The sequence below is a fragment of the Amblyomma americanum genome, chromosome 11 (genome assembly GCF_052857255.1).
Source record: "Amblyomma americanum isolate KBUSLIRL-KWMA chromosome 11, ASM5285725v1, whole genome shotgun sequence".
In the NCBI taxonomy this organism is placed as follows: domain Eukaryota; kingdom Metazoa; phylum Arthropoda; class Arachnida; order Ixodida; family Ixodidae; genus Amblyomma; species Amblyomma americanum.
In genome coordinates this window covers 80,318,647-80,333,244 of record NC_135507.1, presented here as the reverse complement: position 1 = coordinate 80,333,244, position 14,598 = coordinate 80,318,647, and the positions used below count along the sequence as shown (strand labels likewise).

Here is a 14,598-nt window from a genome sequence, read left to right as displayed (position 1 = left end):
ACGATCCCAAAGGAGCACTACTTCAAGGGAGTTCGTCCGTGCTACACGGTCGCGGAACGACCTTCGCAAGAAGTTTTTAGCGCCCTCATCGGCGAAAAGCGTTATTAAAATTGCAAACCTCACTGCACATGTAAATACAAAAATGTCACATTTTTTTTAGTAAATTAGTTTTATAACCGTATTATGTTAAAGCAACGCAATTCTAACTGCAATAATGACATGATTTTCCAAGTACAGAGCATAACATCAGTGCTGGCCACACTGAGCCCTACTCGCTCAGTCTGGCCAGGCTCAGCTTCGTTCTTCGGTTGTTCCCTTTGGTTCTTTTGCCCCTGCGATCGTTGTTTTTGTGGTCCCGTTTTTCTGGTGTGCCTTGTGTTCGGCGGTCTCCATCAAAATGAGTGACGATCCACGCGACGAGAGAAAATTTGAAATTGCGCTTGCAATGAGTGTGGTTTTGTCGTCGTCCGTGGACCTTGCGCTATCAAGGCGAAAGGTGCGTGAAATACGGCGGCGTCTCTTGGCGAATAACGCCTTGCTTATAGCACTGGCCTCGTCTCGGCGCACAGTGCGGCGGCAAGTGTGGGCATACCCCCGCAACGAACGGTGGTTTGAAGACACGCTGCCTGGTTTAGGTAGCCGACACTTCCGGCAATCTTTTCGCGTGTCGGAGACAAGTTTTCGCTATCTTGTCGATGTTTGCCGACCAGCAATGGAGCGACAAATCACAAACATGCGTGAGCCCATCCCCGTAGAGAAACGCGTCGCAGTCGCTTTGTACAAGCTCTGCTCGTGCGCAGAGGACAGAGCCGTCGCTGACGTCTTTGGCATTGGGCGGTCAACAGTCAACGAGCTCTACAGAGAATTCTGTGAGACTGTCGTGGCTACGCTGGAACACGAGTGGGTGAAAATGCCCACTGCCGTCGACATGCGTGCTCACATAAGAGAATTTGAAGCTATGTGTGGGTTCCCGCAAGCCGTTGGAGCGCTGGACGGATGTCATATCGCAGTGTCGCCACCGAAGGAGCATGCCAGTGACTATTATAATTACAAAGGATGGTAAGTAGTCAACGAGTTCTGGTATTATTGAAAGGACCATGCAGGAGACGTCCACTATATTTGCATGTACTGTGCGGCTTGACACCAGCACAATTAACTTGTAGCAGTCATACAATGGAGACGCCGAGTTTTTATTTCTCACATACTACGTTCATTGCCACTTGTAAAAAAAAAACTCATAGCAGTTGTAAATAAAATGTCCATCTTTTCATAGTTACATATATTGTGCTCTTCGTCTGTAAAACAATATATAGCCGTTGTAAATGCGAGTTTTCTAAGCGTATGTGTTGAGCTAATTGTTTTATGGTCAAGATAGGATAGAACAAACGTATGAGCTACTGATGTGGAAGCATATGAAACAAAGGCAGGAATGCATCTTGTGACATTAGCAAGCAATTTGAAGCACTCCATGTGCGCATCGTGTTACTTCTTTTTATAATATTCCTCCTTCGTTGCTGTGCTCATGAGAGTACATATTTGATGACTCTTTCTGAATGCAGTTTGTTGTATGGTCATGAAATATTGTGCTTTGCAGGTACAGTGTCATTCTACTGGCCCTTGTTGACCACAAGTACCATTTCCGGTTCGTGAACGCTGGTTCACCGGGGCGGTGCCATGACTCATATGTATACCAGAACTCCACGTTGGCCAGGATGGTTGAGTCACCGATATTCAGTGCGCCAACTGCCACCATCAACAGAGTGATTGTGCCACCCTTGATCCTGTGTGATCAAGCATTTCCACTGACACCAAACTTAGTGAAGCCATTTAGAAGCCTGGATACTTGCGATGGGCACAGGAGCTACAACTACCACTTGTCCAAGTGCAGAAGGATTGTGGAAAACGCATTTGGGAGGCTTAAAGCAAGGTTCAGGCTCATTTCAAAAAGAATGGATGCCAACGTCAAGAATGTGGCGCAAATAATAAGGGCGTGTTGCGTGCTCCACAATATTTGTGAACATTTTATTGACTCTGTGGCACAGCAGTGGTTGCACGAGGTAGAAATTGACGACGCTGTGCATGTGCAGCCTGCACATTCCTCTGATGTTGTAACTGCAAATGGTGCAGATGTTAGGGAAGCACTTGTCGAGTACTACCGGCAGTTTGAACAACACTAGAAATATTTGTCTTGGTACACATGTCTGCGGAAAGAATGTGTCATTCTTTGTGTTGTTTGAATAATGTAGTCTTCAACAGATTTTTATCCTATGCCCATTTGCCCCCACAGTGGCCTTATGCCTTAATCTCATAATAAGGGGTTTTCAATTAATTTCTCTGCCTAGTGCCTAATAATAGACCTACTGATGGAGAGTTGGGCTAAACAACATGCACGTTTAGTATTACTGTTCCATGTTCATTTGTACCACAGCTTTTTTAACTCATTTGTACTCAGTGTCTGCTTAACATAGGCTGTGAAGAGCAGAGGCTGGGCAACACAAGTTTGTTCTAAAGCATGTTGCTGGTGCTGTGGGCCATGATTTTGTAATTTTTCCTTTGTCGTGGCACATTGCGGTGCTTTGTGAATAGCTGCCGATTCAGGCTGCAAATCCATGTGTACTGCACATTGAGGTCCAATTTGTACTTTGTCTACAGTGTCATTCGAGTCCTAGAATATGTACTACACGACTTGAATACTGTTAATGGAAACAAAGACTATATGCACCTAACTTTATTTGCATGTTCTCTTTCAAATGATAGATTATACATTTCAATACATCTGTCATGGTGTGGCTTATTGCCTTCAGCTGCTAAATAACTTTAAATTCAGTTTGAACTTGATGCTCTTTCAATTTCATCAACCGAGCGATGGCTGTAATGTGTGTATGGTAAGTCACGGGGCAGAAAAAAAAGTGCGATTTTATCGCTGATACACAGTTACAATTCATTGGAACATTTTACCAGCATTCTTCAAGAACGGGAATAATGACAAACTACGTAGCAGCAGTTATATTGCAGTTTTTTCATGCATCACGTGGCCTAAACACAAACTGCACATCGCAGCCATTGTTAGGTTGATGAAACCGAAACAGTGTCAAGAAGAAATTGAATTATAAATGATTTAGCAGTTGTAGGCAAATACCACTGGGTGATCTATATGTAATGCTTAAAGCATCATTTGAAAGAACAAAAATAAAGCGTGCAAACAATAGGTGCGCCTACTCCTTCTAAGCTTTATTAAAAAACTTTCCCATTATATCTACAAGCTTTTCTTGAGCATTAACGTGACGCTCCATTAATTGAGCTTCCTTCTCTGAGGCAGCTGCCAGCGCAATTCGAAGCTGGCGTTGCTCTTCAAGCAGCTGCTGCTGGAAGCTTGAGCTATCAGCTTTCCTCTTGCGTGAGCGCTGCCTCTGGTTGCTTGCTGGCTCCTGATTTTCAGTATTTTCCTCGCATACAGCTGCCCAAGAGTCAGCTGTAGGCGGTGAAACTGGGGCATCCCAATCCTCAGTTGTGCTCCTAGAGGGGCTTGTGCGGGCTTCCATGCTGGCGATGAGCTGAAAAAACGAATGTGAGAGAATTAACATGTGCTTGTCATATTCCATGTATTGGTGGCAATGAAAGCAGCAAAACGTTCTCGACGTAACCACTTTTGTGCAGACTTCTTCAAAAAATGACTTTCTTCTCAGGAGTTGCACTGAATTGCAATTAAAAATTATTGCACTGTACCGTAGCATACAAACAGCCTTTTGTATGGAACAGTAATCGTATAACATTTTCAGCAGTGAACAAGTTCACATTCACATGCGGAATTCCTTGCATTAATGAAGAATTTCATTTTTAGAGAAAGCAGGGAATGCATGAGTCTGGAAATGCATGTAGGAGACCATGGAAGTGCTCTGTGACTATTAATATATGGTGTCATTTCTGTGCTGCTATACAACCAATAATGTGCACAAGGTTTGATGTAAAAGTGAGTGTAGTGGCATGGACTGCATTTTCGTTCACTTGGGTTATTAATTGCAAGCATTAATGCAGTGCCGAAAAAAACTGCTGCCCACCTGTTCTACTGTCATACTCTCTTCAACCAATGAATGGTCATTGGCTGGCAGGCTGCCCAGAAACCTGTGAATTTCTGAGAAATAAATCCACGCAACTGGCGCTGAGCCCGTTGTCCTTTGTTTGGCACAGTTCCTGAAACAGTTTAACTCATTTGTTATTTGCACATAAGCGCCAGAATAAGCAGGAAATGGTGAGTGGTAAGAGCTCGCTGCATGCAACAAGATCTAGGTACAAAAAGTAATTGTTTACGGTGAAAAGGCAATCTCGGAAGAGCATCGTATTATAGATAGAGGGTTGGGGGTCAGGACATTAAATGCAGTTGCACATTCATTTATAATTTACTGTGATGTCGCTTCCAATAAAACCTTTCATCCCACCTTCTCGGCGACTACAATGCGCCTCAATCCTTTGTGAACTCACTCCGCAAACTTTCACGAAACCGTGCAGCACCTCCGCATTGATTCCTGTAAACGCACTAGCAACCAGCCCGGAACACCAGTCTAGACCAACAAATGCCTTACCTGTATGCTTGGGTGAGGTTGTCAATCTTCGACTGCACTTGTTTGCGTGATTTATTAATCCCGCTTCGGGCGAGGCCTTGCACGATGGCCTCATATACTTTGGCGTTTCTCCTCTCTGCCCTGAGGCTATCTAAATGTTCTTCCCATATCGCGATGAGAGCCCAAGTCTCCCGTTCGGTCCACGTGGTGCGCGGTTTCATCGGTTTGGCACTGCCAGACGCCGCAGGTTCACCGCCACTCATTTTGTCGACGCACCACACACACACACACACAAAAACAAGCACGAAACTGTATAAAAAAAAAGAGCAGTGCAGTCTCGACGTGCGATAATCGTGGGCGAGCAGTGGCGACCTGAGTCTACTGGCAACAGCACCGCAGATGTGACGAGCTGCTCTCCGTCGCTACTCGCTACAAACAACAAACAACATGGCCGACATGGCGGCATATTTACTTGTATTTACCGTGACGCTCGTATATCTGGAACGAGAGTATAACGTGGTGATACTGCCACAAAACAAATTATCTTATATTTTAAAACACCACTAATCTTATGAAGTGAATTTATAAAATGAAAATTGAACGTTTCTTTTCTCAATTTATTTATGCTGTTAACTCGCTGGGAGAGAGAGTACTCCCTTGAAGCCTCAAAGGACGAACTCGAGCTGCCTTGTTTCGAAGCTCCTTTGAGCTAGGTGTACTTTGGCGCGTCCGTGTGGCAGCGCGCGTTAGTCCTTAGAGTAATGGAGCATTAGTTCAAAGTGCCTTTAGAGTGCCCGTGTGACAGGGGTATTACATTCGAATCTAGGATAACGAACATGGTGCTTTTTATTTAGGAGCCAAGGGTACACCATAAGGCGCGGTGCTCTCTTACCTGTTATTCTATCTGGCTATGCTGCACCTACCGGCCCAGCTGGGTGCTGTCACCAGTGTGCGGCATGCCCTGTATGCCGATGATATCACACTGTGGGCCACGCAGGGCTCCCTCGGAAACATTGAGGCCAACCTGGAGGAGGCGGCGACCACAGCGGACCGTTATGCTTGCCGCTGCGTCCTCCAATGCGCTCTCCAAAAGTCTGAATTGTGCACATTTGTGCACATTTGTGCACAATTCAGATTACAGCGCATGCGCCCTGTCACGTAGTATTTTTCATATTTCGCGGACTTTCTTTGGAACGCGGAAAAAGGACCACATGAGACATATCGTGTTGGAGTGAGTGAGTGAAAACTTTATTGAATCTTTCAAGGGTTTCGCGGTTATGAAGTCTCCGTCGTCTTCTCTGGCGCTGGCGACTTGAGGCTTCTCGTCAGCAAGGGTGGGCCCCTATTCCAAGGCTCCACTGAGTCGTGCTGCATCATTCGCGTGCTGCACTAAGGCCCTTTGGGTCGTGAGCTCGCCGCTGGTGAGCCGACTCTCCCATTGCTCCGCACTCGGGTGTTCGTGTTGGTGGAATGCTTTGTTGCGTTCGCACTCCCACGTGATATGGTAAAGTGTAGGTGTGGCATCGCACCAAGGGAAGGTGGCTCTGTATTGTGTCGGGAACATCTTATTAAGTATGTGTAGGTTAGGAAAGGAGTTGGTCTGTTATCTGCGCCAGCCGGTCGCTTCCTCCTTTGCTAGGGCTTTGTGTCGTGGTGGATATCTAATTCTAGCTCCCCTATGCAAATTCAAGGTCTCTGCGTATCCCCCCTCGCAAGCCTGTAGGCGGAGATCCGGAGCATTTGACTGCCCTGCTCGGAACGCGTTACCTCGAGCTAGGCTGTCTGCCCTTTCGTTCCCCCCTATGCCCGCGTGGCCCGGGATCCAGATTAGGTTATGCCTGGGCTCTCCTCGGCGGAGGTTACCCCGCTGAGTATTCTAAGGGCTGTTCTGCTGATCCTGCCCCTCGTGTAGTTCCTGCACGTCTCCTTCGAGTCCGTCAGTATGTTGAGAGATCGGCCCGTTCTGCAGCCTTCTGCAGCCTTCTGCTGCCGCCAGCGCAACGGCAATCTCTTCGGCCTCCGCTGTGCCGGCGACCTTTGCCGTGGCACACGTGATCATGTTTCCTTCCTTGTTTACCACTACCGTCGCGGCTACGCGTTCTCTCTCGCGCGGATATACGGCAGCGTCCGTGTATACGGTGTTGTCTAACTTGGCTAGCGTTCGTTCTACGTACTCGGCCCTCGCTTTTCGTTTTTTTTTTCGTGAAGATTGGGGTCCACGTTTTTCGGCAATGGTCCCACGTGAATGGTTTTCCTAAGGTGGTTCGGTACGTCCGCGTATCTGTCTACCAGTCCTCTCGTATCCCGACCCAACCTTCTTAGGAGCGCTCGTCCCGTTGGGGTGCCTCTGAGTCTCGTGGTTTGCGTTCCCAGCAGAGCTTCGGCGAGCTCGCTGAATGGACACATTTCTTATTGTGTAAATAGTTTTTATATATTACTTCTTCCCTATCCTTTCTTCCTGTCCCTTCACCTCTTTCATTTCATTTCTCCATTCTGCCTGCTATCCTTTATTTCCGCTGCCCCAGCTCAGGTGCTTCAGTATCGATGGCAGATGCCGGGGCTAGCAAAAATCTTTACCTTCCTTTTTGCTATTATTTTAGTACAAAAACCAATACCACGACCACCAGCTCGCTGAAGGTGTTGCTGATGCCTAGCTGGAGAAACTTTTCGTTCGACGTGTTCTTGGGTAGGTGCAGAGCCCCAGCTAGCACATGACAGCGGGCCAATATTTGAAAGCCATTGGCAAAGCGTGGCCCTAAGTAGGCCCAGAGTTGCCAATGAGGATCTGATATTGGATGTGCCATCAAAAAATCATGGCTATGATGGGCCATGTTAACCAGAGTTCTCCCATTCTTTGCCAGAATTGGCTAAGCCATTTTCGAAACCTGGCTATCGTGGGCCATGTTAGCCAGTGTTATACCACTCTCTGCCAGAATTCACTAAGCCATTTTCGAAACCTGGCTATATTGGCCTTGGCTTGCCACCCCTTATCCAGTGGGAAATGTATACTGGCAGGTGTTGATGAACATTGCACCATCCATTATACTGAGCAGAAGATTGATATTAAAATTTATTATTTATAATAGTTTATAATTTTCGAACGCGCTAGAACTCGTTTGAGCTCCTGGGCTGCGCTTGGGCGAGTTCAAGAATTCGAAGTTTTATTAATCTTTTTCTTATCGACCACTTTCGCGACATATGTGTGGAGTTGGATAAACAACGAATATTTTCCGACTGCGCAGTCGGAGATAGAGGCATAGTTACGACAAAAACTCAAATGAACCGAATTAAGCTGTCAGCAGATCGCGCCGGCCAGAGGGAGCTCTCGCACAGGAGAAACTAAAGGAGGAGCGTGTCGACGCCGTCGAGGCGCGGCGCGGCGACGTCTGCCGCGGGCTCCGCCGCTGATTAATTGTGTTCTAGGGGGCTTCCCAACAATTTCCATACGCATTCCGAAGCATTCCAAACGCATTTGCTTGCTGTATGCTGCTGCCATCGACTTTTGTTCGGTCCGTTCGCTGATTTTGAGTTGTGCAACGACGTGACGGAGACTTGGGTGGTGGTCAGTCGAGTGTGCATATTCCGCCACAGAGGAACCGCTCTGTCGCATAAGGCCCGTTTCACATGCTGCAACTAGAACGAAAACAGTCGGCCTAGCCGGTGACGCCGCAGTGCCATTTTCGGCCGGTGCTTTCACATGCAACTCCACAGCGAATTCGGTCAAAAGGACATATAGTATGGTGGAGCTGCCATAAAAAGAATTTAAACCAATAAGCTCCTGCCTGCACCACTGACGTATAACAGGCTTGACCCAATCGTAAAATAAATGAAAAGGCCCGAAGGCAGTCCATCGTTTTGCCACCCGTAGGTGGAAAAATAAAAGAAAGGGGGGAAATGCTACAAGCGACCCATCGCCGGGGGAACGGGCCCGGGGAGACTCCCCTGATCTCCCCTAGGACGTTGCGGAGGGGGTGGGATGTAGGGTATGGGAAATTGGAATTGGGAAAGGGTTATGGGAATTGGGATGGGAATGGGGACAGCGAGATTTTGCTCTGATCCTTCGTTTGACATCGACTCCATTTCTGGCCCGCCTGGCCAGGACAGGTAGGGCATCGAGCTTTTCCAATGGTGCGGCTCCCCCACGGGATGCACGACCACCCACTGGCTCCGACCGTCGGAGACAGGAAAGAAAGAAAAAAAAATTCCTAACTTGGGGTCCGAAGCCACCTGCTCCTCCACGATTTTAAGGGTTGGATCGGACCGGCCGGTTACTAGCCGTCGACTGTGTTTCGCAGTTTTTCAGACTCCGGAAGTGTGTGTGGTGTGGTCCGGCCAACAGAGGCCCAGGTCGTCAGCCTATCGGCGCTTGGCCCTCTGCATCATAACCCGGTAACCCTGGGGGACCCACCTGTGCTACCTTCCAACCACCATGCACTTATTTCCTCCCCTTGCTTGCTCCACGCCTACTGAGGAGGGAGTATTCAAGGCCGGGCGCCCGGGCCACGAACCAAGAATCGGGCACAGGGTGAGATAAGCCGGGCCTACTCCACCGGTACTCCACACATCGACGGTTTTCGCACTGGTCCTACTGCACACCCTCTACCTCGGCGTCCCCAGTGGTCCCCAAGACCGGGTCAGCCTCGGCGTCCGCAATATGCCACCCATCATAAGCGATCCGCAATGAGGCTGCTTCCCCGAGGACATCGATTCCGAGGAGCTCGGGCTGTCGGAACCCCCGCGCGGACCTGGCCTCTATGTAGCCAGAAACCGTGCGTTGGCACGCTACCGCGCAGACCTGACCTCTTCGTAGCCAGAAACCGAGCATTAGTAGCCGTGCACGTTCCCGTGAGCGGAGGTTTTTTGATTTTTGAGATTCCTTTACCGGATTTCGTGGGTCCAACCTGGTCTGCCTCCAGGCCTGCCTCCGCACAGACAACGGACCTCACGATTCGGCTGGCCCTCACAGCCGTGGGAGTTGCTGCAGCTCCCAAGAGGATGGGCCCCGGACAACCCATCTCCACCGCTGGCGTTGCACCGGAACAAAGCCTAGTAGCCGAAACTACACCGGCCCGTATCCGGCGGCAGGGGGGGGGCCACGGGCAGGCCGCACAGTCGGCTTCCCCCCCCCCCCCCCCCCGGTCAAAAGGACAGTCAAGGTTTCTTGATGTTTGCAAAGCGAATCATGCATGATTAAACGCGACCGAAACGCTACACGAAATGTGTTGATGATGTTATGCCGAGTGTATTATTAGATGTGGGGCATTATTTCAATGGTCTGATTAGAATAAACAGTTTTGCTTCCACCGCGGCAACAGCTCCCACGTGACCGCACGTCGCACGCAGTTTCGGCGCTCCCCATTGTTCAGTCGCTGAGCGAACACACCGATGCAGCGACTGAGTACCAACCGGAAGGAACTCGATCGCAAGCCGTTTGCGACTAGACCGACGGCCCTCCACAGTCGCAGACCGACAGAGTTCGCAGTGTCGCAGGCGAAAATCGCGTGCATGTGAAACAGGCTTAAGGCCGACGACGACACCATCCAGACCGACAACTACGGATCTGCTGAATTCTATCGTTAATACTGGGAACTAGAAGCGGCTGCAACTAACCACCAAAATTCTTTTGAAAAGGTCTGGTAAATTTAGTAATTAATGAATATGCGCTGGCATGACCCAGTTCTAATGATTCGTGTAGCTATATATGGCTTAGCCACGCCGCTAATAAAAAAAAAAATACTGTTCTGAAAAGTGCAGAGACAGAGCTCACGCTGTGGCCTTTGTCCTATTTCTGGGCATAATAACCCGCCTATTTGTATGAAATTTATGAATTTTAAAGCTTTTTTGCACGCTCTGCTTGCTCGAGTATCTGAAAAACCAGCTCAAGAGGTCTTCCTTCTAAAAAAAAATCAAATGACTTTCATTTCATGATTTTTTTTAAATGAGAAAAGCTCTTTTTTGCTTCTCTCTAGATAATTCACTGCCACACTGCGCAGTGATGTCTGCTTAATAGAGATACTAAATCAAACGTAATAACTTAGTGCAAGTGCAACGTCCAGAAACGAAGCAGTGGCCTCGTAATTTACAATTTTAAGTTGCGCACACGCGAAACGTTAGGCCGCCGCTTCAACACGCGGTAAGCGATTCCTACGCTTCCGTGCGTCGTTCCCTGTGATCGCGCTTTCCCCTGTGTTTTCCAATTTGGTTTTCCTTCCTTTTCTGAAGATCGTAAGGTTTAAAAATGTCGTTTTTTATGCATTTTATTGTTTTGTTGCGTAATTTGCATTGCTATAGCTCTTGCAGACGACTTTACTTGTTTGCTCGCAAATTAATTTTTTTTTAATATTACCTTTATTGATGAAAAGCATCGGAAATAGTTGCGAGCCACAGTTCAACACGATTTTGTTTCTTTTAGCTTTTTGTGTGAAATTGCCGCACCAACAAAACGTTGGAGGATTCTTCGACGACCAGCGAATAAATGTACTGACAAACGGTGTTAGACGCATGTTAACCTAGCTTGCTTGCCACATGTCCCGTACGTAATAATATGAAAGAGTGCGAATTTGCTTGCATAATATTTAATTTATTGTCTTAGTTTTTGTTATTTCATGATATCATTTAAGCCTCCCTGAACTAACACACGGCCCCACATTACGCGCGAGTGTCTGAAGTCGTTTTGGCGAAGTCCATCTCGAGCTCCACATTTTTCGCGTCAAAGTTTTCGCTCGCTGGACATGATGCTTCTCCAGCGCCTTTGCAAGAATACTTTGACGCTTACACGTTTTCCGCAGCCTTACCTTAAAGGGAAGCTGAAGCACTTTTCGAAAAAAAAATGAGTTCTCTGCGTCATTTTATAGCTTTTAGTCCTCTGAAAAAGAATATCTCATTCAAAAAGAGCGGAAATAAACGCAAAAGGTTTTTTTTTAGAAGAAAACGCGCCCCATCGCCTCAGGGCGCTGAGCGAACGCCGCTCTTGCCCGCGATTGGCCCGAACCGTCGTGACGTCATCCACGGGGATCTCCGGCCGGCCCCGACGGCGCTGCTGCGTAGCGCGTTGCTTCAGCTGGCAATTATGGTAATTCAAGCAGTGTTGAACAGTTTGGACTTTCGCCATACATGTTCGAGCCATCAGCAGCTTCAGAAAACGGCGGAACCAACGATGCCGCGGAGTGCGCCGGCAGCGAAAGTCAAGTCGCGACATTTTTTTTTAATTGGTTTTGGGGGGAAAGGAAATGGCGCAGTATCTGTCTCATATATTGTTGGACACCTGAACCGCGCCGTAAGGGAAGGGTAAAGGAGGGAGTGAAAGAAGAAAGAAAGAGAGAGTTGCCGTATTGGAGGGCTCCGGAATAATTTCGACCACCTGCGGATCTTTAACGTGCACTGACATCGCACAGCACACGGGCGCCTTAGCGTTTTTCCTCCATTAAAACGCAGCCGCCGCGGTCGGGTTCGAACCCGGGAACTCCGGATCAGTAGTCGAGCGCCCTAACCACTGAGCCACCGCGGCGGGGCGACATTTTCACGTGTTGGAAGTCTCGACTGGATGGATGGGTGGATGACAGCTTTTATTTCCACCTGAAATGGAGACCCCTTACTACTCACCGCCCCCGGCACACAGGCCTGGAGGGCGGGGGCCGGAGCCTCCGTGACTAAAGGCTAACAAAGAGATTTTATCTCTTCGCGGCATCAGCCGCTAGGTGGATTGGCTTGTTCCTGCCGAGCGGGTTCTTCGCTGCGCAGCAGGGCTTCCCAGCTTTCTCTGCTATCAATATCTTCGTCGACTCCGGGGTAGTCGGCGCATTCCCATATTCTCTGCTTCCGGGTAACTGTGGAACCGCCGCACTGTCGGAACCTGAACGAGCGCGCGCAAACCTATTCCGAAATCGTTGAGAAGTACAGACTAAACAGAAAACTGGTGCCACTGCCTGATAAGAAGCTAAGTAATAGAGAAGCGACCGCATGGTGGCGCCTGCAAGCCGGAAATTTCGTTAACCCAGTATGGGCCTTTCACGTCCTACCATGGTAACACGAAAACCAAATCTCGACTGATACGTATGTTTGGCGTAGTTGCATGCGCGTGCATATCTTTTGTGTAGGTGTAAATGTCAATAAAAAAAAGTAAATTGCGTCGAAACGTTTTTGTGTACCGCTGCTGCATAAAACCTGGCCACCAACTTCTTGTAACGCCTCTTAACATGATCTAATTCAGATCACCGGCAAGCTTACAGGAGTCATGCGAGGTAAAGCATTTGTTTGTTCATTTATTTATAATTACTTGCCTAATTACTCGCGAACGCCTTTTAGAACTACAAAAGAATGCCAAACTGGATGAGTTGGAGTGGGTTCACTGCTGTACTGCAGCGCGAAGAGACGAGGCGACCGGGAGGAAGCTCCCGTGTGCACTTTCCTTCTGTAGCATGTTCGGGCTACTGTTCAACCATGACTCTTCTGCACTTACCCCCGTACGTTTTTTTTTTTGCATTCTGAACACGCTTTTGAACAATAATTATGGCTGCGTTTCGGAGCTCGCAGCGCTGCTCATGAAAACTAGTGTGCTGCGAGATATAGTTGCTGCGGTTGCGTGTCGAGATAACCGGCCGAATTGCTTGTGGCAGATAAATGTGTACCGCGGCTCGACAACTTTGCCGTTCTGACTCAAGGACAAATTTGCATGAATTCTGGCGCCATTGTCGATCGTCAGCCATGACCAAGCGCTCATGAATGCAAATGTTTGCTTTGCTAAAGTATACTGCGCTTATATAATCGGTTTTTTGTACAATTAAGTGCAGCTGCATGTGCTGCGCGCTGATGAAAGAATAAAAGAATTGCTTGTGCTGCCACAAGGTGCAAGCAATCAGGAAAAATCCGAAAGACACACTGTGCGTAATGAGCTCAAAAGAGTTCAAGACTGTGTGCCTCAAGGACAGTGCTGGAAGTGGCTTTTGCTCAGCATGGATGTCAACCAGCTGGAAAAGGCAAAGCGTTTACAAACACGTAAGAATGTAACATAACGAAAAGAGAAATATTGATGCACATATTTTGTGCAGGCAGTTTCGACATGCTGCGTACCACCAGATTGTCTGGTTAACGTGGGAGTGGCTTGGGGAGAACAGCCGACGGATTGTACCACGCTGTGTGCTGAGCGCTGTTCGAAAGAAGTACCATGCCAAACTGGTTTATATACAGGCTTCAAGCATTACACGGAACGCCCGAACGAGAGAAAGTAAATGACACTGGCAGAAGATTACGTCGATCTGTGGTTCGCCAAAGCGCGGGCCGCAGCGAAGCAAGCGCAGCTGGACGGCCGGCCGACTCTCCGTGAATGGCGTCACTTCCGCCAGTTCTTCCTCTCTGCCGTCCCCCCACCCGGCGCTTCCGGAAGCGACGAGGGCGTGCCGGCGGAGGGTTTTTAAGAAGCGATTGCAGCTCTGTTCGCAGATAGAATCGGGAAAAAATTTACACACATGATTTTCAAGGCCCTTTCTTCCCAACCACAGCGTTTCATGCTATTTGAAAACCGTTTCAGCTTCCCTTTAAAAACTGCTTATGACTCAATCTCGGAGAATTCCAAACCTCTTTCACATGTTTCGGCCCCCCTCCCCTTGCTCTTTTGAAGTCTCCTATCTCCCCAACTCATCTCCCGGACGTGCGGTTTTCAATGCAGCATGCTACCCCCCCCCCCCCCCCCCCCCTCCGAAGCCCTTTTTTTACGCACTTTCTGCTAGCTGTTTCTCCCAGCGCATGTGCGCGCTGCAGCGCTCGTGCCCCCCCCCCCCCCCCTCCCGAGATTTATTTCGTCTACCTTTCAGCTCGAAACTTTTTTTAAGGGGGACCACAAAAGCTGTGTAAAAGAAAATGACTCCCCTCCTTGCTGCCCCTCCCTCCCATCAACGTCGTCTCCCCTGCCATTCGTCACAGCGCGATGCATCGCCACGACACATTCTTGACCGGACGAGTCTTGCCTTGTCTGGCACGGCGGCGGAAAACCAACGCGGCGAAAGAGCATGCGCACTCGAGCTGGCTCCGTTCGTAGTCTGCG

At 48.6% G+C, this 14,598-nt stretch overlaps 1 protein-coding gene across 1 annotated transcript; it reads left to right on the top strand.

Annotated features, from left to right (window-relative positions):
* Positions 1 to 296: 296 nt before the first annotated feature.
* On the top strand, positions 297 to 2,283 carry LOC144109446 (uncharacterized). Its single transcript, XM_077642239.1, has 2 exons — positions 297 to 1,059; positions 1,595 to 2,283. Exons 1-2 carry the CDS (start codon positions 398 to 400, stop codon positions 2,175 to 2,177), a joined length of 1,245 nt encoding a protein of 414 aa, XP_077498365.1. The 5' UTR covers positions 297 to 397; the 3' UTR covers positions 2,178 to 2,283.
* Positions 2,284 to 14,598: the final 12,315 nt, after the last annotated feature.